Below are 21,464 nucleotides of genomic sequence, written 5' to 3'. Positions count from 1 at the left end.
GACCTGACCTCCCAGCGGTCCAAGCGCTGGGCACCACTGCCGGCAATGTCTCCCGGACCTGACCGCCCACCGGTCCAAGCGCTGGGCACCGCTGTCGGCAATGTCCCCCGGACCTGACCGCCCAGCGGTCCAAGCGCTGGGCACCACGGTCGGCAATGTCTCCCGGACCTGACCGCCCACCGGTCCAGGCGCTGGGCACCACTGTTGGCAACGCTCGCCAGCGGCCCGTGCTGGCTCGGCACGCAGGTGTGTCGGAACCGCTTCAAACGGCGCGTCGAGCCGCAGTGTCGCTAGCGGAGCCGGCGCTCAGTGTGGAGCGTTGCACTTCACACACTGGGTCACAGATAGGCGGGTGACCTCAGTGGATTAAGGTGGTATTGCTGGCCGATGTTGTTGAGTTATGTTATGCCAAACCAACAACAACTTCCGAACTTCCGAAGTCAGTACGAGTACAAGAAACTTAACGACACGGGCACGACGTCTATGGATAGCCTCAAAATGCTCTGGGAACACCCACTTGCCATTATTTCAGTTTTTTACACATAGCGTGGAGTTACGGGAGCTCCGTTTGCCCCCCCCCCCCTTAAACAGCACAAAACGCGGTTCAGAGCTGCTCTGAATTTACTCGGATGATTAGCTGCCCTGACACGTGCGTGCAGTGAATGGCATGCTGAAGAGCAAGTGGTTTAACAACATTGAATATGGCGATCCGTTTTTAGAAAAGGGTGAATCTGATATACCAGCATGCAATGCGAGAAGACTGACAATAAGATGTTGACGCAGTTCATGCGGCTGTCATTGCGCAACATGGTATTTGACGACTTACGTTAATCCATCACTCGCACATGATACCTTGGCAGGAAAAACGTCTAAAAAATGTATGAGGCCGATCAAGTGGCTCTCCACGCCCAGGGCCCGGGCTGCTCAGTAGCAGGCGGCATCAGACAACGTGGTCACGTCAGGGTACATGAGCACGGCATGTGCCCCCTCACCTGGAGCGACGGCGGAGCGCGGCAGCACTTCATCGGGCGAGACGGCAGCAATACGCCAGATCAGTCTCGGGTACCATCCCGGCGTTAGGCCACGCCCCCCGCTGCGTCCCATTGGTCGACGAGGCGCTCTCCCGTTAAGGGTAAGCAGGACGCCTCGCCGTGGCCTTTTATGGGTTCTTCCTGACACAGAGGGCGCAAGCACGCAGCTTGCGCGTTCGTCCAGGATGTCGTGAGGGCTGTGAATTGGGCGAGGTTTTTGGCACCGGCGATTAGCGACGACTGCAAGCAAGGCAGCGAAAGCTAACCCGCCAGGTTAGTGTGCTGTGTGCGCGATGCAGTCTTCGTGCGATTCAAGACACTTTAGGACCACGTTTCTACGACTGTGTTGCAAACAGCGATTCATGATGCATCACTTTGTGCTGTATATGGCAAGCTATCTTCTTTCAGTAGCAAACTGGTCTTCAAGCGTGCATTGACTTCTACACGCGTGTCTTCCGCACATGTTTGTAGAGGAGAGTGGGGTGAGTCGCATCATGTAGCAGTAGTATCAGGACGATTTACTCTAAATCTATGTGATATATACCGGTCTTGAGTCCTTTGGCTGACCTGCAGCAACACCCATTATCATCCAGTCAACTTCTGGCTGCATACGTGCACGTGTCTTGGGGTGGCGGCGACAAAAATAATTTTTTTGCACACCGCTGAAAACTGTGGTGATGGCTGAAAAGATGTGTTTAAAGTCTACGTCCAAACATTTGGCGCTCACTTGCAAAATATGTCGGGGTGGCGCAAACTTTCTTCCAAGATGTTGGGCGGTACATGTTGTATTAGCTGTACATGGGACACGTTGTATCGGGAATGCAAAGTACCAACAATTATGCCATCGACTGATATGCCGCCAATGATTGTTTGATACGATTGGCATGACTTCCGCTCGATCAGACGATAAGTCAGCATTTACAGTACGTCTGCAGACTTATAATTCCTACCTGAGCAGCCGAAGCCAATGTGGCAGTACCGCGGAGCGCATGCAGAGGGACACATGTGCACGTACTCCCCCCCCCCCCCCCCCCCTAAGTTCCAAGGAGATCTTTGTTTAAGGGCCCGATTTGATGGTCCGAAGGGGCTGGGAGGCCGGCCGGAGGTCGGATTCAGTTAGCACCGGCCCGGAGAGCCTGACACTTCAATGCCAACCAGAAGGCCCTGCGTGTCGATCAGGGCCTCCTGAGTCGATCAGGGCCTGTGTGTCGGTCGGACGCCGCCAGTACTACACAGCCGATTTCATGTCGGCAAGGGCCTGTTCCTCAAGCAGGAACAAGACCAAAGCTAGCGATTTACATTGGCCGGGACCCCAGGGTTTATCAGGGCCCCACAGCGTCTAACAGGAGTTCCTGTGTTGGCTAGGGGCCTCTATTCGGCCAGAGGCCGTGTTCGAGGAGGTGCAAAGAGCCTAAAGGGTCCACCGGAACCAGAGATCGATGCCGATCAGACTCGTGCCCAGTCCCCTCCCCCCACCTCACCCTAGTGCTGTGACCTGAACTGTAAGTTAGAGTGCTTTTATTAGGGACCTCTTATTAGGGCTACCTATTCCTATTACATAGGGCCTTGACGCGAAGCCAAATGGTCGGCTCCGTGTCCGGCTGAGCCCGTGGGATCCATTTCCCGAGCAGGAACTAGGCCAGGGCCCGCGATTTGTAATGTTCGCGGTTCCTGACACCATGCGGGGCTCATGTGTAGGTCAGAGGCCACAATGCTTAACAGGGGTCCTGTGACGGCAAATGGCCCCGAGTCGGGCAGGAGCCGTGTGTTGAGAGGGCCAAAAGAGGAGCCAAAAGTTCTTTCGAGACCAAAGAGCCCGACTGGAACGCTAAAGGGCCAAAAGGCTGGCTGTAGATCACATTAAGAAGCCCCCCCCCCCCCCCGTAGGGCCGTAATCTCAAATGTCAATAAGAGGGCCTCTTGCGTTGATTGAGGACCCCTGAGACAGTGCGGGCCTCTGTTTCGGCCATGGATCACCGACACCGAACAGCCAGCACCGTGTCGGTCTGAGCTCTGGGGCCCATTTTCCGGGCCGGGACAAGGCCGGGCCGCAAATTACATGGGTCGGGCCCTTGCTACTATGCGGAGCTCCTGTATCGGTCAGCGTTCGGGAACCCACAGTGCTTAACAGGGTACCGTCCTGTGCTAACAAAGTCGTAGCCTGTCCTGTGTCGATAAAGATCCTCAAGTCTGCCAGGGAACATTTGCTGGACAGAGACAGGGATGGGACCACGAATACGAAGGACTCTCTTGTGTTGGTCAGGTCCTCTTACAGCGAAAGGGGAACAGGATCACTTATGATGGGTTTTCATATTGAGACAATATGAGTATCCTGTGTCAGTCATAGCCACCAATACCGAACGATGGCCCCTCCCGCCCTATTCCAGCATGACCCCGTTAAGCCGAACTAGAGTATTTGTGCCATTTACTGGTCTACCTGCAGCGATCAGGAATCTTGTTGCGTCAATGAGAGTTCGTGCGTCTATCCTGGGCCAACTACGCGAGTCAGAAGGCCTCCTGTGCCAGGGAGGCGACCAATGTGATATCATGTATCCCTCCAAGGGCCTTCGGATCGACCGGGGGACCCGTCCCCGTGTAGCCAGAATAACAGTGGGAAGACATCCCGCGGTGGGAAGGAATGACCCTTCATCTCTTGACCGGGGACAACAATGTACCCGCTAGTATTCTTCTCAACGGGCCCCTTGCCTGGAAAAAGGTATGGGGTCTCATTACTGTTAATAGAGTGAGACAAAATTACCTAAACAATTGATAGGCCCCTCCCATGTTTGCCCAAGAACGTCATTCTTTTGCAAAATCGACTGGTGAATCAAACGAAGTCAAAAGGTTTGAGCCTGCTCACTCGTAGTCTCGGCAGCAAAGACATCGATGGTCGGATTTGCAGCGTTCGTAAAACCGAACGGTGCTGTCCACTGTAAGTAACATCAGGCGGCGGGTGCCGTGCACGCGAAAGCGACCATCGCGGAACTATGCTTCCGAATGTCTTTCAAAATTTATTCGTACTTTTCAAAGATAAGACTAAGCATATCTTTTTACAACTTTGAGACTGCTGAGGCTGACAGATTAACATTTACAGCAGCACGAAAGAACGAGATTCTACCTTTATTCTTCCATTTCCACCACCAGATCTCAGCACCATTTCGCGGTGCTGTAAAGGCCAGTCTGTTCCTATCATCAGTCTAAAATCGCACAAATGAAATATACGCACCCTCTAAATGTATAACTGGATATCCTAAAGCGTTTAAGGGCCCCCTCAGATGCGTCACATTTTTCACTCGCTTGTTGTCCACGACTTAATATAAGTCGCGGGGCCGACGCTGCGCAGTCCACGGAGACTTTAGCTCCTGGCGTCGGTTTTTTGTGCTAAGATTTGCAAGTACGCATGTTCAGCATTGCAGTGCTTGGCTGATATCTCTACGCCGAGCGCGTGTCTAGTCTTCTACGCCAGTCATAGCTGAGTCCAATGGGGGCTTGGTCAAACGACGTTGCCAAAGTCACGACAGTTTACGACACTCCAATGAAATCTCACGAGGACCCACTGTTCCCTCGCACCGCGCCGCCGTGATGATATCGAGGTCCTGATCGCACAGATCACCAACGCCTTATGCGCAGATTTGCTGAAAAGCACATAACGCAGAGGTAGATCATCCCTCATGCCCGCCAATGGGGATCCGAACCGGGGAAGAAGTCCCCCTCCCCCTCCCCCCGCCCTCACGCGGCTCTCGGCGGCGACCTGACAAGGAACCGACGGCAATCGAACCCCACCGGCGGTGGCAAGCTGAACGTGGCTGACATGGCGCCCTCTCCGGTGCAACGAACCAGTGAAAGGCGCAAAAGCCTTCACGTGGATGAGTTCGACATCTGGGCGTTCGGATAGGGTGGTCTATGGTCTGTGATCTGTGGTCCGCGGTCCGTGGTCTGGTTCTGGTGATCTGTATGAGATGATTCTTTTTCTGTGAAGATCTTATACACGCATGGTGATCTAACATGCTTTACTGCAAGCCCAGTTGCCGGTGGTGATGTCGTGCAACATCATCATTGCTAGGTGGCGTCCAGGTCTCGGTGGCGCGCCGGGCGGTCAGACCGACGGAAATGCATGCACTGACAGCGCGATGCTACTCCCATGAAGGAGCGAACAAGTGCCACTGCTGCACCGCATCAAATGTTTCCTGCCCGGCGAACCCACCGTGGATGCAATGCAGCACGCCGTGAACCCACCGTGGATGCGTCGCAGCGCGCCGCGAACCCACCGTGGATGCGTCGCAGCGCGCCGCGAACCCACCGTAGATGCAGTGCAGAGCGCCGCGAACCTACGACGGATGCGTCGCAGTGCGCCGCGAACCCACCGTGGATGCGTCGCAGTGCGCCGCAAACCCACCGTGGATGCGTCCTGCACCAGTGCCCATCTGGTCGCTTGGAAATTTTAAGGCTGCTCCGGGGCCCATCAGGCGTCTCCAGGGCTCCTCGGGCTCCTGAGGGACTACTAGCCGCTGAGAGACATGATAGTTGCTCAGGATCCCTGCCTGTATCCTCACGACATCCTGGACACCTGTTAAGCTGCTCGGTGCTCTCTTGACTATTTGAAAGCTTCTCTCACTTTTTAAGAGACTTTTTGGCTGTTGTCAGTTCAGTGGGCCACTCGGAGTCACTCAGGACTCGCGGCGGTCATATCCAGCACTCAAAGACCTGTCCCTGCCTCTGGCCGATCAGGGACTCTTTTGGATATTGAGGGCTCACTTTAGTTACCGAAAAAGTTTCCTTGCCGTTGAGAAGCCCCCTATGAGTTGGGAAACCCAATGAACTGCCCATGGCGTCCTTAAGATTTCTATTCCCTTTGGACTCCGAATACCCATAGACTTTTTAGCGACACGAAGCCTGTTTTAAACTCGAAGGTGCTATGGTTCACAAGGGGTCTCACTTGCTTCAAAACGGGTCGGTCTTATGCATGACCTCGCGGGCAGGTTGCGAATTCCTCGCCTGCATTTAAATGACTCTCTGTTAGAATGCCAAGGAGATACCTGAGAAGCTGCACAGAGTTACCCCGTACCTTTTCGTTCAGTTCAGCGCTGACTGAAGCGCATAACTATGACAAGGCTGGGACTCTGGAAAGGCCAGGAGAATCCAGGTACGTCAGACCACACTTTGATTTGCTACGGACCCCTTCAAAGACGTTCATAGTACACTAGTCGACTCAGTTCCAGTCTGAATATTTAAGCTAACATACTGCTGCCCAAGGCTGTGGCGGTGATGATCACGTTTTTACTTGCATTTCAGCGTATCTTCTGCGCATAGAAATATTGGTAGAGTGATCTTCATAAGAGTGCAGTTTCAGGTGCTCCAGACGGGGCAAACAAGGTGCGGAATACGCTCAAGATAGGTGAATATTATATTTAGAAACAACTGCAAAACTATTGTTCAAACGGTAACAAAAGCTTGAGATAAAAACAAAAATCGGCGGGGGAAAATTGTGGGACACAGATGTCAGATAACTATTCCAGCGGTAACGAAAGCGTCAACCGTATTCAAAATTCTACGCACCTTCGGCCCCTCAAAATGTGCCACGTGCTGACTTTTAACTGAGTTCTGGTCTGTATACCAGTTCCGCACAACACAAATCCATTCTTCAAAAATCGTAATCAAACGACTTCTCGAAAAAAGTGTCCAAAACAACATCGAATTATGATAACAACATAAATCAGTCTCATAACAACATCAGCTGCTGTTATTCAGCAATGTTAAGCTAAAAGAACACGATCAACACCGATGATGGCAATGATCTACCGGCAATAATCGTGCTTCTGTACTTCTCAGCACGCAGAAGATTAGTTATCAAACGCGTCCGGGTGGCCGGTCGAATGCCCATCGCTCGGGTGGGGTCAATTTGACCCCAAGCGAACTCATTTACTGAGAGAACTAGATACACCACATTCACAGGATGGGTTGGTCTTTATGTGAACTCAGTGGTGTCAAAACTCTAATCTCCTAGGTCACCGCCTTAGGGTCAAGTTTTAACTACTGATTGGTGTCCAAAGTGCCTCCCGGCCTTTTCATGTCTCCCTCAAGTAAAAGAGCGCCGGCTTTCACCTGGGGCCAGTAACCTTTTGACCCTTGTAAGGTCAAGGTGACCAAAAGCCTACGAGACTGCGTCCATTTGTCATTCGAATAAGCATCAGGGATTGCGCTAAGTGGCATGTTCCTAAAAACAATTTTGACGTCTGTCGTTTTAGATGGGTGACCTACTCTAACCCTTAAAAAGTACATGGAACATATCTTTGCGGTTCCTGTTGTTAGGAAATCCAAACGAGCACCAGAAACTACCTGTAGTGTTTTCTCGCCCAGCTTCACGTCCGCACCAGAGACCTTAGGGTGCTACAGACGGCGGAGTAGCTGCAGACTATTCTGGGGATGTTCAGTTTCTACAGCCGCTTCGTCAGAAACTACAGCACCCGGATGAAGGTCTCGCGGCATCAGGTGCGGAAGGATGCAGACCATTCCCCTGGACCGCAGAGATGGAGGCCGCCTCCCAAGATGCATCTTGTTCAATTCAGCGTTCGCCATGTTCGACCCAGCGCTCCCGACGTTCATCACCACAGCCGCGAACGACGTCGGACTTGGAGCCGTGCTCACACAGAGTCACCCAGACGGTGAGCATGTGGTGTCTTGTGTCTCTAGCACGCTCACGTCTACTCAACAGAGGTACATTGTCACGGAACGGGAGGCCCTGACCTGTGTGTGGGCTGTGGAACGCTGGCACAAGTACCTTTGGGGGGGAGGGCTTTTGTGCTGTGACTACCCATCATTTTCTACGTGACTGGCCTTGGAAACGCACGTTTGTGTTGCATCTGTTCACTCGTCATACGCACTAGACGGTCACCGCTTGGATAGCTGCCAGCACATTCGCTATCTTGGTGTCATCCTGGACACTAAGCTGACCTTTGCCAATCACATAGATTCAGCCGTCTCAAAAGCAAACAGGATGCTGGGTCTTCTCACGCGAGGCGTGCAAATGCCGTCGTGTCCTCGTCAGGCGCCGTACAATCACAAGGCTCTGCTATGTGCCTTCAACGCTCATGTGAGGCCATTAATAGCCCACGGTAGCGTTATTTGGAGCGGTGCTACTGTTATCCATATCGCCCGGTTCGAAAGACTACAACACTGGTTTCTCATGTGGCTAGATTCAAGTAGCCAGTTCCGGTGTCCTTTCCCGGACTATGAGGATCTTCTCGTTTACTTCAAAACATCCTCTATCGAGGGACGTTTTACTCAGTCCGACCTTTTATTTCTACACAACTTATATCACCACAGGCTCGAATGCTCTCACCTGATATCACTGTTCGATCTGACAACACCCGCCTGGCGCTCTCGCATATCAGCCTTATCCATAAGTCATTTGCAAGGGTCAGACAATTAAAGATGGATTCCTTGCACGTCCACCCGTTGTCAAGAATTGTTTCCTACAGTTTTCTCCCTCAGCTGACTTTTTGCAGCCAACAAAATCCTTCCGGTCTGATTTGTTTAGGCTCGCCGGCACATGTGAAGTATTCTCTTGATGATCGTTGTGTCTGAGTGTGCAAAGTGTATGCGTGTGTATTCGGTTAAGTTTTTGGCCTGTACGTATAACATATAGCTGCTGTTTTCAAAACTGAACTGCTTTCCTAATTGGGCTTTCGCCTGCGAACTTTACTCCCAAAATTGCATGTAATTGAGGGCATTTTTTTTGCTGGGTAAGGATTTCGCTGCTAGATAGGAAAGAAAAAGTAGTGCTCAGAAGTACAAAATCTCAGTGGGAGCTAATGGGGAGTAAGGTTTCACAAGGGTCGTTGTTGGGTCCTTTTTCTTTATTGTTTTGGTGAATCATATTGATATAGGATTAGAAAGTAAGGTGGAGAAATTGGCTGACGATACTTGATTGGTAGGGCTGTCAAAAAATGCCGCTCAAGTGAACCAAAGTCAACTTGACTTAAATAAACTAGTAAACTGGGCATCTCTGTGGGGTATGTCGTTCAATTATGATATACGTAAGATGATGCATTTGGGTAACTTTATCAGTGAGGGCATTAGCTATAAAATGGGAAACCAGGAGTTGGACCAGGTCAAGGAAGAAAAATACTGAGGGTTATCATTTCTAGGAATCGTAAGGGCAAGATACAATGCGGGGGTGCCAGGAGCAAAGCATTTTAGATGCTGCGACTTATAAGCAGGTATGTCTGTTACCAGAGTAGAAATGCTGCCAAAAAGTCGTACTTATCTTATATCAGGCCACACCTTGAGTATTGCGCACAGGCTTGGTCCCTTTGCTTCCAAAAAGAGAGAGAGAGAGAGAGAGAGAGAGAGAGAGAGAGATACATATACGTACACACACACACATACACACACACACACACACACACACACACACACACACACACACACACACACATATATATATATATATATATATATATATATATATATATATATATATATATATATATGTGTGTGTGTGTGTGTGTGTGTGTGTGTGTGTGTGTGTGTGTGTGTGTGTGTGTGTGTGTGTGTGTGTGTGTGTGTGTGTGTGTGTGTGTGTGTGTGTGTGTGTGTGTATAGTCTATAGTAGAGTATAGGGAAAAGCAGCTGGGATGATAAATGGGATCGGCGACTTTGGACATAGAGATGAGCTTAGGGCATTGGATTTATATTCACTGAAATATCGTTAACTTAGAGGGAATCTGATAGAGGCATGCAATATTATGAAGGGGATGGAGAAAATAGATCTACATGGAACACTGGAAATTAGGCCGAAACACAGAAAAACCCAAATTCATTTAGCAGAAGGTGGGAGAACAAGTGCGAAAAGGCCGATGCCATTTAGTCAAAGAATCATTAACCATTGGAAGGGGCTGACAAACAAAATTTTAGGAAGCCCCTCTCTAGCAACATTCAAAAACCGTTTGGACAATTTCTGTCGGTCTAGAGATCTCATTTAGAGCTAAATTTACGTAGGTCAGGTGATTAGTTTTGAGGATGTGTACGGAACCTGAGGTAGGCCAACGTCGATGGGCCCTTTAGGCTCTTTGTTGGCCGAATATATTGATGTATTTATGCCCCAAATACACAAACGGGAGTCTAGATACACGTGTTGTGCCAGTGTCCTAGAAATGCTGACTTTGGTGTACAGCAGCACCCTATGAGGAGGAATTTTTCACTCCTTTTCCCCATATGTTATGTGAATTTTTCGCTCCTGCCTGACATTGTGTAATCGCACATGCCAAACCCCTATTTCCTTCTCTAAGGTTTTCAGATGCCGTCCAAAGCCGAGCTCACTTGAAACCACCAAGCATAAACGAGGCTCCGCGGAGCCTGGACACCTATGGCTATGTACTGCCTCACCTACATCTGAATCATGTCTATGTATGCACAGAGCAAGGGCGCCAGGTACCTCCAAGCCCAAGGACCCGAGCGACCCCACCCGCTTGCACGCATTAAGTTTGGTTTGTTTACAAAATGCATCAAAATCTGCAGCTGTGCGCCAAATGGAAGGCTTTCACGCGTCCCCTATTTTTTGGTCTCACCACCACACCACGAAAGCAGAGGCTGGTGCAAACACCCATTAAGGCCTGGTAGATAATTTTGCTCCACGTACTTCTTTTTTCCCGAGGAGACTTGACCACTAAATTGCATCATTCCCGAAATGCAGGAGAGAAAAGTTTAAGAAATGTCTTCTAAATTAAATTTACAAGATGAATGTCACCATTTGAGCACTTGTGTTACCAGATTTTAAGTCAAATCAGCTGATTACAAAATTTTTCGAGAAAAGTACTAGTCTTTTTATTTATTTAGCCACTTTTGTTTTTCTTGATATCATACCAGTGTGATACCACTTTATTCTTTCTTCCTTTTTGATTGCCTTTAGAGGAACAATCTTCTGCTTAAAATGTTGACCAATTTCTCTGCAAGATGCTTCAACTGCAAGCTTGTACGTATTTCATACATAGATGGGATAAATTCGCCAGCCGCCCAAACTTGTTTCATATGCACCCAAGCGTGAACAATTCACGGGGAATGAAGGAGACAATTTGAAGCACGGAACTTATTTTTACCGCCATTTTTGCCCTTTTAAACCTTCGGTGAACTGTTTTCTTGGTTCATGGCGGTGCTCAATAAGGATAAATCCAAGCTTTTCGATTGTCTGACTTACCAGGCTACCTGGCAAGGCCTAAAATAGCATTGTCTAATGCTGCCTTTGTATGGCAACATTAGAATATGCTGCCATATGCAGCCTTCAGACAGACCTGACGCAGCTAATACAGAGGTGTTTGATGGCGCAATTCTGCCCTGAGGGGATGTTTACCATGCGCACCTCTTACTTGTTTCGCACTTTGATCTCAAAGGTTGGTGGGCATGATTGATATTTATATTTGGGGGAGGCTCGGATGACTCTGTCTGCCAGCAAACCGCGCAAAAGGTACTGAATTTTTGTTTTTGGGGAGCAGGAAGAAGCCGGTAAGTCTCCTGTGGACCAAGTAATTGCTTGCCTTACCTGCTTTCAACACATGACTGGTAACCAGAGTTGACCATTTTCTGTTTTAATGCATCGAGTTTTGCCATAAGACAAATTATGATGCCACAAGGCACGCAATGGGCTTATTTTGTTCCATATTCTTGGTTATTTGCCCAAATTTCTTGAAGTGGTCCTTCATCGCTGCTTTAACCAGATGTTTTCTATAGTTGTCATGATTTGCTGACCAGCAAATGACTGTACTGTATATATGCACTATATTTTTAGCACAGGGATACTCTAAGCTGCATAGCAATTATAATATGAGTTAAATATTGTTATGCAACAAATACTCAGACCACCCCATTTAAAATGTGAAGCGAACATTTCAAACTTTGTTATTGAATATGAATAAGCAAGCCCAAATGGACGCGTTTGCTGCAGCTGAAAAGGCAAGCAGCAATACTGGCATGGCCATCTAAAAGTTATGTAATTTTTGGAGACGAAAGATTGTTTTGTGGAGCATACCCATTATTGCCCTTGACATAGGCTAACCATGACAATCAAAATAAGTTGTTCAAAGTGATTTGAAGTGTTTTGATCTATATGTTGTCAACTTTGTCTGATGTCAACAAGCATGCACAAATTAATGAGTAAAAATGCAAGTTGAAACCAGCCAAAAACTAGCTTTAAATATCATGCTTTTATCACAAATGCTGCTGTAAACAGATCGGTGAGTTGAGATGACGTTCATCATATGGGCTACTCTAAGTTAGGTTAAGTTGGTTAAGTGCATGGCAAGTGGCAATAGGAATTGTGCAAGAATCAGTAACTCACAACTGCTGCTGTGATACAAACAAGTTATGCATGATGAGATGATGTAAGGCCTCTTTATGTTAGGCATAGGCTACTTTCATGGAAATAAGCATAGGTATTTTGTAAGAAACAGTGACAAAATGTTTGTTTTCCCTGACCCCCTCCTTAACAGAAGCCAGAAGTATGTCTATTGTGTTTGACTTGGTGATGGGCTGATGTGTAGGAGTCCAATGTTTTTTTTTGTTTGAGTGTTTTATGCTTGTTGAATTTTCTGTTGTTATATTGTTATTGTTTGTTGTGTGTTGTATTCCTTTGCTTCGTTTTGCTTTAGAAGTGCTGTGGAAGGGAATTGAAAAGTGCAGCATCAAATTCTTGGTGTTAGTAATTTGTTATGCTCATAATACTGTCATGAAATTACTATGCTTTAACACGCGCCCGGTTGGCCGGCTAGATACCCTTCGCTCGGGTGTGGGGGTCAATATGAACCCCCCCCTCTGAGATCTCGGGAACTAAGAAAGCTAGAGACACCAAATTTACAGGGTGTCTTGACCTATATGCGAACTCACTTAGATAAAGGTTTCAGCTCCTAGGTCATGACCTTCAGATCGAATAAGGTCAACCAAGGTCAAATTCCAGATTGATCTCCGAAGTGCCCACAGAACCTAGCCAACTATCTCTACGTAAAAGTTCACAAGCCTATTTGAGGTCATTGACCTTGTTTGACCCTTTGAAGGTCATGGTGACCAAAATTATATAGGGCTGCTCTGCGTTTTCATTTCAATAAGCGACAAAGATTACACTACGCTGTATGTTCCTAAAACAAAACGTTCGACCCGGGTCGTATTAGGTCAATGGCCTGTTCTGACCTCCAAGAAGTCAATTGAAAATGTATGATGCGGTTCCTGCTGTCAATAAATTCGAAATGAGCACCAGAAACTATCCCATACAGCAACCCCTACAGTAATAAATCAGGTTGGTTTTGACCTTGGTCTGACTATCACACACGACCTTAGGTCAACGTAATTTGTTCATTCAATATTTTCGGTGCCTAAGAAAGCGTCTCAGATATGTCTGTCTTCGTCAAACACTCCGTTGTTGTATCAGATTGAACGATTCCCTAGAAACTGCCTTCGCTGAAACCATGGGCTGACTTTGACCTGTCATAGGTCAGCGACCTGACAAAGTACTTCTAAAATTGGTTTGTCAGATGATCCGCTATACAATTTTCTAGAGCTATGCAAAATGTGGCGCGGCTGCGCCGCGCCGCTCAAAACCATTCGGGAAATGCCCTCGGGGTGTCAGTTCCCCCCCCCCCCCCCCCACCACCCGAGCGCGTGTGAATGTGTTCTGTTTCACTTTAATGGCCTAAGATGTAAAAAAACGAAAAAGTTTTGTCAGGTTTCTGATATTACCTCCATGCCAACTTGAAATAGATGTCTTTGTTCGCTGAAGCACCAGTCACGAGCTCATAAGTTCCGTCTTTTGTGAATGAATTTTTCACTCCCGCACGGTCTTTTTTCGATGGAATTTTTCACTCCCACTCTAGTTCAAAAGCGATTCTAGCTCCCTGTGTTGTTCTCTGTGACGTGCTGCACAAGCAAAAGCCACTTGCACAAACAGCGGCTGCAGCTGCCGGGCCTTGGCAAACGTAGGACTATCGTTGGGCGGCGTCTTCGGCCGCCTTCGCTGCGCCGCGGAGCGAACACGCCTGCGTCAGTCGACGCGCGTCCGGCCTCAGCGTTGTGGCAAGCGTGACAGCTGCTGGTACGTGTGACCGCGCACCTGGTGCCCCAGCGATGCCGACCGCTCACTCCTCTCCGCCGGCGCGCCGAGAGTGCCCTCTGGGCGGCGCGGCCGACGGCGTCGCCCCAGCGTCGGCGACGGCGGCCTGGGCGTCCCGGCCGCCCTCGCCGCGCACGCCGCTGCTGGCGCCATCTGGCGGCCGGTGGGATGGCGCGTTGTCGGCGTTGGATCGGCTGCTGCCGCTGCTGCTCGCCGGCTCGGCGCTGGCTCTAGTACTCGTGCCGTACGCGGTGAGCACGCTCCTCGGCCACCAGCAGCCGCTGCTGCCGCTTGTGAGTGACTCGGGCGTGTGCGCGCCCGAGTCATTCCTCTTCACTCTGCTGGGCTCGCTGCTTGCCGTGCTAATGAGCCTCATCAGCTGCCGGCTATATGCGGTGACCCCGCGCGGCTGGCTCTCCGCGCTCAGCCTGGCTCTTGGCCTGGCCTGCTCGGCCGGCCAGCTGACCCTCGCCTGGTGCGCCGAAGCCGGGCCCCGGAGGAACGCGCACTTCGTTGGTGCGTATGTGGCGTTCGGCTGTGGCCTGGCCTTCATTGGCCTACGCACGCTGCTGACGCCAGCCGGCTTGAACAGACTGAGGCTCTTCAGGGTCGTTCTGTTTGGCATCGGCGGCCTTAGCGTGGTGGCATGTCTCGTCGGCGACTGGTTGGTGCCATCCGGGGCCTGGTCAGCTCGCCTCGAGCTGGTGGCGACTTGTGATGCTTCAGGTCAGTGTTTAAGTCGACACAAAATAGCAAGAGAGAGATCAGAGGAATTGTCGTCTCCCAGATAGTATTATACGATTCGGCTGGTTCTACCAGTTTCCATGCGACATTGAATAATGCAAACTGTTTCACACCCTTCATTTTGCAGCCGCATTACGTGCAAAGCGTAGAGCATTGCCTTCGCTATGACATTGTCCATTACATTTTTGTTGTTGTCTGTGTTCTGTGTCGGTAGGTAGCTGAGTTTGCATCATTTTTGGACGTGCTGTCCTGATGTTGTCGGCCTGTTATCTGTGGCCTCTTTCTGGAGGTCATGTCGGTGACCAAATGTGCCCTGTTAAGGATCAAGTTCACTATTGTTCGTTCTCACCATTGTAATTGCGTTTGACGAGAACGTGTCAATGCCGTCTTCCCAATGAGTCTGGTTTACTTAATTTTAGAGATCATAGGAGAGCCTTTGTCAGGACACCCGAAGGCAACACTAGCAGGACGGGTTTGAAGTAAAAATAGGTAGAAAATGGAAAGGCACCCAGATATAGGGGCAACATCTATTTTCAACTCGGTCAGCTTTCCTATCACAGCCACAATCCAATGCATAGTTCGGAGGCGCATGCCATAACCAAGTACAACTCCTGAGGAATATTGCAGAAACTTTGCACATGCGTATCAGTAGCAAAGAGGTCACTTGCATACCATTAGCGCCCCTCCATTTGTACGGTGAAGCGCACATTTAGTTGTCTTGTGTGCACCGATCTGCCGCAGCAATGGAGACGTTCCGACTCAGCGAGTCAGGCAGAATGTGCACCGTCTTCACCGTGGCCGAGTGGATCGCTTCGCTGAGCTCCGTGGTCTTCTACGCGACCTTCAGTGCCGAACTCGGTGGCTGGCCCCGCTTCGGCCAGCGGAATCTTGACAAGCCTGCCAGCTGAAATCGCCGGGCGTCTTCCTGTTCCCTTTTTAAGCGTTTCCTTGAACTAAAAACACCCACAGCAGTCGTCACGCGGCGCTGCTCAAGTCTCTCACCTTTGGGTTTTCATTCCTGGACGTCGATCAATATAAACAAACATGTTCAATATATAATAACTATGGAAAATGCGCCACAAAAATAGGAGAAAGGATAAATGCATTGACGAAGCTTGGAAATTCAATCATTTCCAAAAACGTTTGTCAAAAAAACTCAAAAGCTCCATCATCGAAGAACACAAAACGTTTCAGCCGGCAATCAGCCTTCGTGATTTTGCCTGGTGTGAAGGGAGTATCGGAGAAGGTATCGCGACTTTTAAAGCCACACGCTCTTGTAGCCACCAAACGGTGTGCAAACCTTGGAAGTTGGTTTGTTCGGCCCCAAGACAAGCTAAAGACGAAAAAAGGCAATAATGATTTACCAATACACACGTGAATGCATATGGCGGTTCACCGCGCCCCTGGTGGCTAGGAGCGCCCGGATGAGTCCCTCGGAGCTCACCCAAGTGAGCGTGGCTGGGTGCGTGGGCCGCCCGTGGGCGACATTGGTTTTCCCATGCGATTTGAAGGTGCGGGTGTCAGCCCCTGCACCACCAATCTCACGTGCGTGCCGGCTGACGTTCATGTTGGTGTGATCGGCGCTTGAGTTGCTGGTCCAGGCTGCGCTGATGTCAGGCAAGCCTGCGCCTCGCTATCCGCTTTCCCGTGTATAGGTGGCTGACGTGGTTCGGTTACTGTGCAGGCTTCCGAAGTTACGTCGTAAACGCCATCACGTACTGCGGCCGCATGTTTTAACAACTGCGTTAAAGGCGACACCTGCAGCGAATTAGGGCCGACGCTGCGATAAACAACCTGATGGCGTAATGGGTCGTACCCTTGGCGCCGGCAACACAAGTGCAAGTTTAACATGCTGTATCCATGATCCAGGCATGTCTTCACCAGGTTGCCCGTCGGATTGGTACAGCCTCCTCTGGGACGCAAAGCTTGTCGTGTACGATGGCTGTGCTTGAGGGTTTTCCGGGTTTTCTTGTGATGTCAAATATAGCGACTTTTCTGTTTCGTCGTTAATTTTACTCGGTTGATTGACACCGCTAGTTTTTTAGTCGACCTGTTGAGTGCACAGTACTCGGCTCAGCGTGTCCATATCTTTGGCTAAAAGTGGAACTGTACCCGTGTCGGTGTTTTTACCAGTTTCGGGCACTGCCTGGTCCGGGAACCACCCCGCTTTCGCAACGAGCCGTGTCTGCATCGACCGGTCACGTGACGTCAGAGGCTGGCAAGATGTCCGAGCTTTGTGCACACCTGCCCCGTATGTGGCAGCCCGTGCAACCGGTTAGAACGGTGTTTGGTAGCGGAGCTATCGGCCTCGTTTTCTCGGAGCCATCTCGCCTTTTACGAGCGTCGCGAATACCACTCCAGGTCAAGTCGATGGAGCTTGTAACGCGGCTGAGCTCTCCGCGCTGTCACCGGCTAGGCCGTGCTCACCTGTGTGACCAAAAATTTGTCAGGGGTCGTCCGGGCATCGGGTGCACACAAACAGACGGTCATGGTTTTATGACAACGGTGGCCCTTCGGCGCTTAGACGCTGGTAGGCGCCGTGAAAGTTCTTGGAACGGAAATATCTTGTTTACAGATTTGTTTACAGATCCGAGCTTTTCGAATGAATGGATTTCTGTGACCAGAGCTCATCGTAAGCAGTGCTTGTTGTGTGAGTCCTGACCCCTACCATTCAATCATGAAATTCCAGGTGGACAGCAGAATACGGCGTCAGAAGTTTAACGTGCCGCATTGCTCGGTACGGTTCGTCTGACGCTCCCACTGACGTCACCTGAACTTAAGAGCTACCGCTGCCACTGGGCGCGGCCCATTTCTGCAAAGGACAACTAGCGGGCACATAGAGCGACTCGAGCCCACCCCGCCAAGGGTGGGCGAATGGAAAGGCAGGCGCTCCTGATCTATCGAGACTGACCTGCAGCGCCCGCGGCCAGATCATACCGCGCATTGTTTGTTCAGGCGTCGTAGTTTGTTGGCGCGCTAAACTCGACCGGCTGTCAACGCCTTTGGGCTTGCGCAGTGCCGCTATCCCAGCCCAGCCATGAAGCGGGCGGGTGTCTGGCTGACCTGATGTGCGCGCGGCAGGGTCACGCCCCGGCAAATCCGTGGTCGATGTGTGATGGGCTGTGGTCAGCGTGCCAAGATATGTCTGGAATAATTCATACGCCTTGTGCCAGTTATCACGAAAATGAACGACGATGAAAAAGTGAGATAGGGCGGGTAATAAACCAGTGCCGTGTGCATTGGCTTGAGTTTGAAGTCGATGCCCATGATCGCGCCACCACCAATCTCCAAATGGCCATAAAAAGATAAATTCGCGAATCACAAGTTTTGCTGTGCACTTGGAGAGATAAATGGGTACGATTGGCCGGGGTGTTGGAGTACCTCTCTATCGACCAAATTTTGAATCCCTTGATCGAGACGTCTGTGAATCGGAAGATCCAAGTCCAGCACGTTGCAGCTCCACGGAGGCCACAGCTCGACAGTGATCATGTTAGTCTTGGCATGTGTAGGGCTCGTGCGTGCTAGATAAACCATTCGTGAAGTTTGGATCATGATTTCCAAGGCTACCAATGCAAGGAACCGTACTCAGCGGGAGCGTCCCGTAATCCTCGGCCAATTTTTCCCACCCTTTAAATTCCTCTGATGATGGATCGAACTCGATGCATACTTCGCCCGAACCGAACACCGAGCTCGACCGCTATGAGTTATGCGCATTCGTACCTCTGGTTGTAAACAGAATCACATGAGCGGTTCAATGGGCCAAAGCTAAGTGTTCCACACAGTGGTGCATCCAGGCAACACAGATGGAATCACAGAATGAGGCCCGCTTTTTTTCCCCGTTGGAACACATTCTCCCAATGGCAAGCGTCTTGTACAGCTCCAGGGTATTGCGTGTTGATACAGCCGTTCATACAGACAAGCATGTCACAATCCAGCCCGTCGGTTTGTTATTCTGTTTCCCCTCACTTGGAAGGCGTCCAAGTCCGAGAGCTGCTGGCCTGCTCGTCTGCTGCTGACGTCTGGCGGCGCCTACTCGTCTCCTTCCGGCGTTTGGAGACGTCTGCGCATCTCCCGCTGGCGTCTAGCGACGCCTGTTCGTCTCCCGCTGGCGTTTGGTGGCGCCTGTTCGTCTCCCGCTGGCGTTTGGTGGCGCATGTTCGTCTCCCGCTGGCGTTTGGTGGCGCCTGTTCGTCTCCCGCTGGCGTTTGGTGGCGCCTGTTCGTCTCCCGCTGGCGTTTGGTGGCGCCTGTTTGTCTCCCGCCGGCGTTTGGTGGCGCCTGTTCGTCTCCCGCTAGCGTTTGGTGGTGCTTATTCGTCTCCCGCTGGCGTTTGGCGACGCCTGTTCGTCTCCCGCTGATCCGTGACACCGCCGCTCGCCTGATATGCGCGGCAGCTGGTGGACTGGAGGCCCAGCGCGTCTGGTTCCTGCTGACGCTGATCACGCCGTTGTCGCACAGGGTCAGGTTAATTTTGCTGCATCGTTGGTCATGTTTTCGTGTATCAGTTAATTGATCTGTGTTGCTGTCCTTTGCATATTGTGTTTTTTCCTCAGGGGATCAGGAAATTGGCAATATGAGGAAGATTAAAAAGCCGAACAGTAGCGTTTTCTCCGGAGCTGAAAAAGGGCCCGCGGAAAGTGTTGAGCAAAACGCTAGGATGGCTGGGCTGTCTCAATTCTGGAGGGGGGGGGGGGGGGGGGGGGAGGGGGGGGGGCAAGGCCCAAAGAAGAAAGGCTCTTGAACAGATTCGTTGCTGATTTCGAAATATTTCCATCAGTGTATGGCTGGGATGATAACTTTAAGCTGTGATTTCTGCCACTTTGCCTGTCTGGCGAAGCCTTGGACGCTTTTTATTCTTTGTCAACAGCCCACCGAACAGCTTATGGCCTGGCTATCGGCGGCCTGCATGACTTGTTCGCAAAACCGAATGCCTTGGATGCCCACACGCGTATGTGGAAGCTGGTGTTCGACCCCGTGAGTTACTGAGTTCGCTCGTGATTAAGTTTAAAAATCTTGGGAAACATGCCTTTCCTGGGCGGCAGGGTGACCTGATGCTGTTCAGTTAAACATTTCTGCACACTGCGGGAGCCGTATCCATCGGAGATCATTTTTGCGAGAATTTTCTCTTTTGTGGGTGCTGTTAAAAAGAAAACACGTTATGTGCGGAGAGCCGCGAAGAGGCGTGCAGCGTCTGTCAGGCCAGATGAGTCCGCTACTGCAACTGTTAGGCAGGTAAAGACTGGTGTTGTGGCGTTGTCGGCGCTGGATCCGATTTTGTCCCGGATTTCAGATCTGGAGGGGCAGGCGCGAGAGAACCGAGCGCAGGCTAGCTCAGGGCCTGTCCCACCGGGTCGATGCGATTGTTAAATCATACTGGCCGGGACCTGATTCAGATTTTGTAAGTTCTGATCAGGTGGTATGCTTTGGCAGTTGTTGACGCTATTTTGATCTGTTTAAAGCTGGATTTTTTGGTGACATCTGCGCTGTGAATTTCAGCGTTAGTTTTCAAAAGTGATACTGGTTTGTTTGGCAATCGCAACGCCGTATCATGTAACCGCTTTTGCTGCTGTTCAAGTTTGTCGGGGAGTTAATGAAGTAAACTAGGCTGGGGATTGGCATGGAATCGTTGGCCGGGCCGACGAAGTCATTGTCATCCCTATCCTTGTTCGAAGGGGATCAAAACGCAGCTGATATCGCTGGCCCCCGACTTGGTGAAGCGGATCGATGCTGATCGGATGGTTTTGTGGGGAGTGTATGACGGTTGGCAAGATCATCTTGGTCACACTGCTTTCTCCTGCTGATCTCTGTTTTCTAGTTTGCAACGAATCGCCACCAAGTTTTAGGTCCTGCGTCCTCACAGAGTTGGCGCCTGAGCGATGGTTCCTCTTCGCTGGCGCGATCGGCGGTCGAATTGAGAAAGCGTCAGCGACCGGTGCGCGGTATTGGCGCGGTGTTGGTGTGGCGGTGCAGCGCAGCTCCGCGCTCAACGGTGCTCGGATGCCGTCGCATGTTGGAGTTAGGAAATGGTGTGACGTCAATATACTTGCACCGCTCAGCTTTCACCAACATACAGAGGGCAAAAGTGTAAGGCTTGGGCATGTGTCTGGCGCGATCGGACCTGCCGCGGTCGGCCGCCGCGGGACCCTAGTCAGCGGGTGTCCGCCCGTAGCCGGCGGCGGTGGGTCACATGGCTGGGGCGGGCGAGGTCGGGACGGTGCGGACGCGTGGGGGGGGGGGGGGGGGGGGGGGGGGGGGGATGGGGAGGACAGAGAGATCGGGACGGCTGACACTGGAACAGCGTCGTGTCGGAAGTTGCACAGCTAATACAATATGTAGAAAGAGTGGCCTTGCATAAATGTCGCTCCGCGAACAGCATGTGAAGTGCCCTTATAGCTAACTTTATTTTGAGAAAGTATCGTTTTAGCGTTTATTGCTGCACGACTGGTACTCGAAGAGCTTCAGGTATATTTCCTTCTAAAAAAGGTTAAGTAATTGCAAGCGGTTTATGTTGAACCAATACCTAAACATTTATCTTTCTTTAGTATTTATTATATATATATATACATACATACATATATATATATATATATGTATATA

The 21,464-nt window shown here is 50.5% G+C and overlaps 3 protein-coding genes across 4 annotated transcripts in view; 2 read left to right on the top strand and 1 right to left on the bottom strand.

Moving 5' to 3' along the window:
* Positions 1-1,027, bottom strand: part of LOC119101127 (lachesin) — a 55,025-nt gene extending 53,998 nt beyond the window's left edge. For both annotated transcript variants that reach the window (XM_037224401.1, XM_037224403.1), the window contains exon 1: positions 993-1,027. The gene's annotated coding sequence lies outside the window, so the exon portion shown is untranslated. The remainder of the gene's footprint in view (positions 1-992) is intronic.
* Positions 1,028-14,335: 13,308 nt separating this feature from the next.
* Positions 14,336-15,867, top strand: LOC119101243 (transmembrane protein 150A). The gene is made up of 2 exons (XM_037224545.1): positions 14,336-14,850; positions 15,610-15,867. Exons 1-2 carry the CDS (start codon positions 14,490-14,492, stop codon positions 15,774-15,776), a joined length of 528 nt encoding a protein of 175 aa, XP_037080440.1. The 5' UTR covers positions 14,336-14,489; the 3' UTR covers positions 15,777-15,867.
* A 3,950-nt stretch (positions 15,868-19,817) lies between these two features.
* The window catches only part of LOC119101822 (transmembrane protein 150A), a 10,042-nt gene continuing 8,395 nt past the window's right edge, over positions 19,818-21,464 (top strand). Inside the window, exon 1 of the mRNA XM_037225249.1 lies at positions 19,818-19,841. Within this exon, the coding sequence (XP_037081144.1) occupies positions 19,818-19,841 (24 nt within the window). The remainder of the gene's footprint in view (positions 19,842-21,464) is intronic.

The sequence above is a fragment of the Pollicipes pollicipes genome, unplaced genomic scaffold, assembly GCF_011947565.3.
Source record: "Pollicipes pollicipes isolate AB1234 unplaced genomic scaffold, Ppol_2.1 Scaffold_4881;HRSCAF=5763_pilon_pilon_pilon, whole genome shotgun sequence".
NCBI classification, from domain to species: domain Eukaryota; kingdom Metazoa; phylum Arthropoda; class Thecostraca; order Pollicipedomorpha; family Pollicipedidae; genus Pollicipes; species Pollicipes pollicipes.
The sequence above is the reverse complement of the archived record's forward strand: the minus strand, read 5'-3'. Positions and strand labels throughout refer to the sequence as shown.

Bases quoted from the DNA above. Each gene is read 5' to 3' on its own strand.
- LOC119101243 (XM_037224545.1), top strand. From the start codon at position 14,490: ATGAGCCTCATCAGCTGCCGGCTATATGCGGTGACCCCGCGCGGCTGG. The intron at 14,851-15,609 runs GTCAGTGTTTAA...GATCTGCCGCAG, and splicing joins GGCGACTTGTGATGCTTCAG to CAATGGAGACGTTCCGACTC.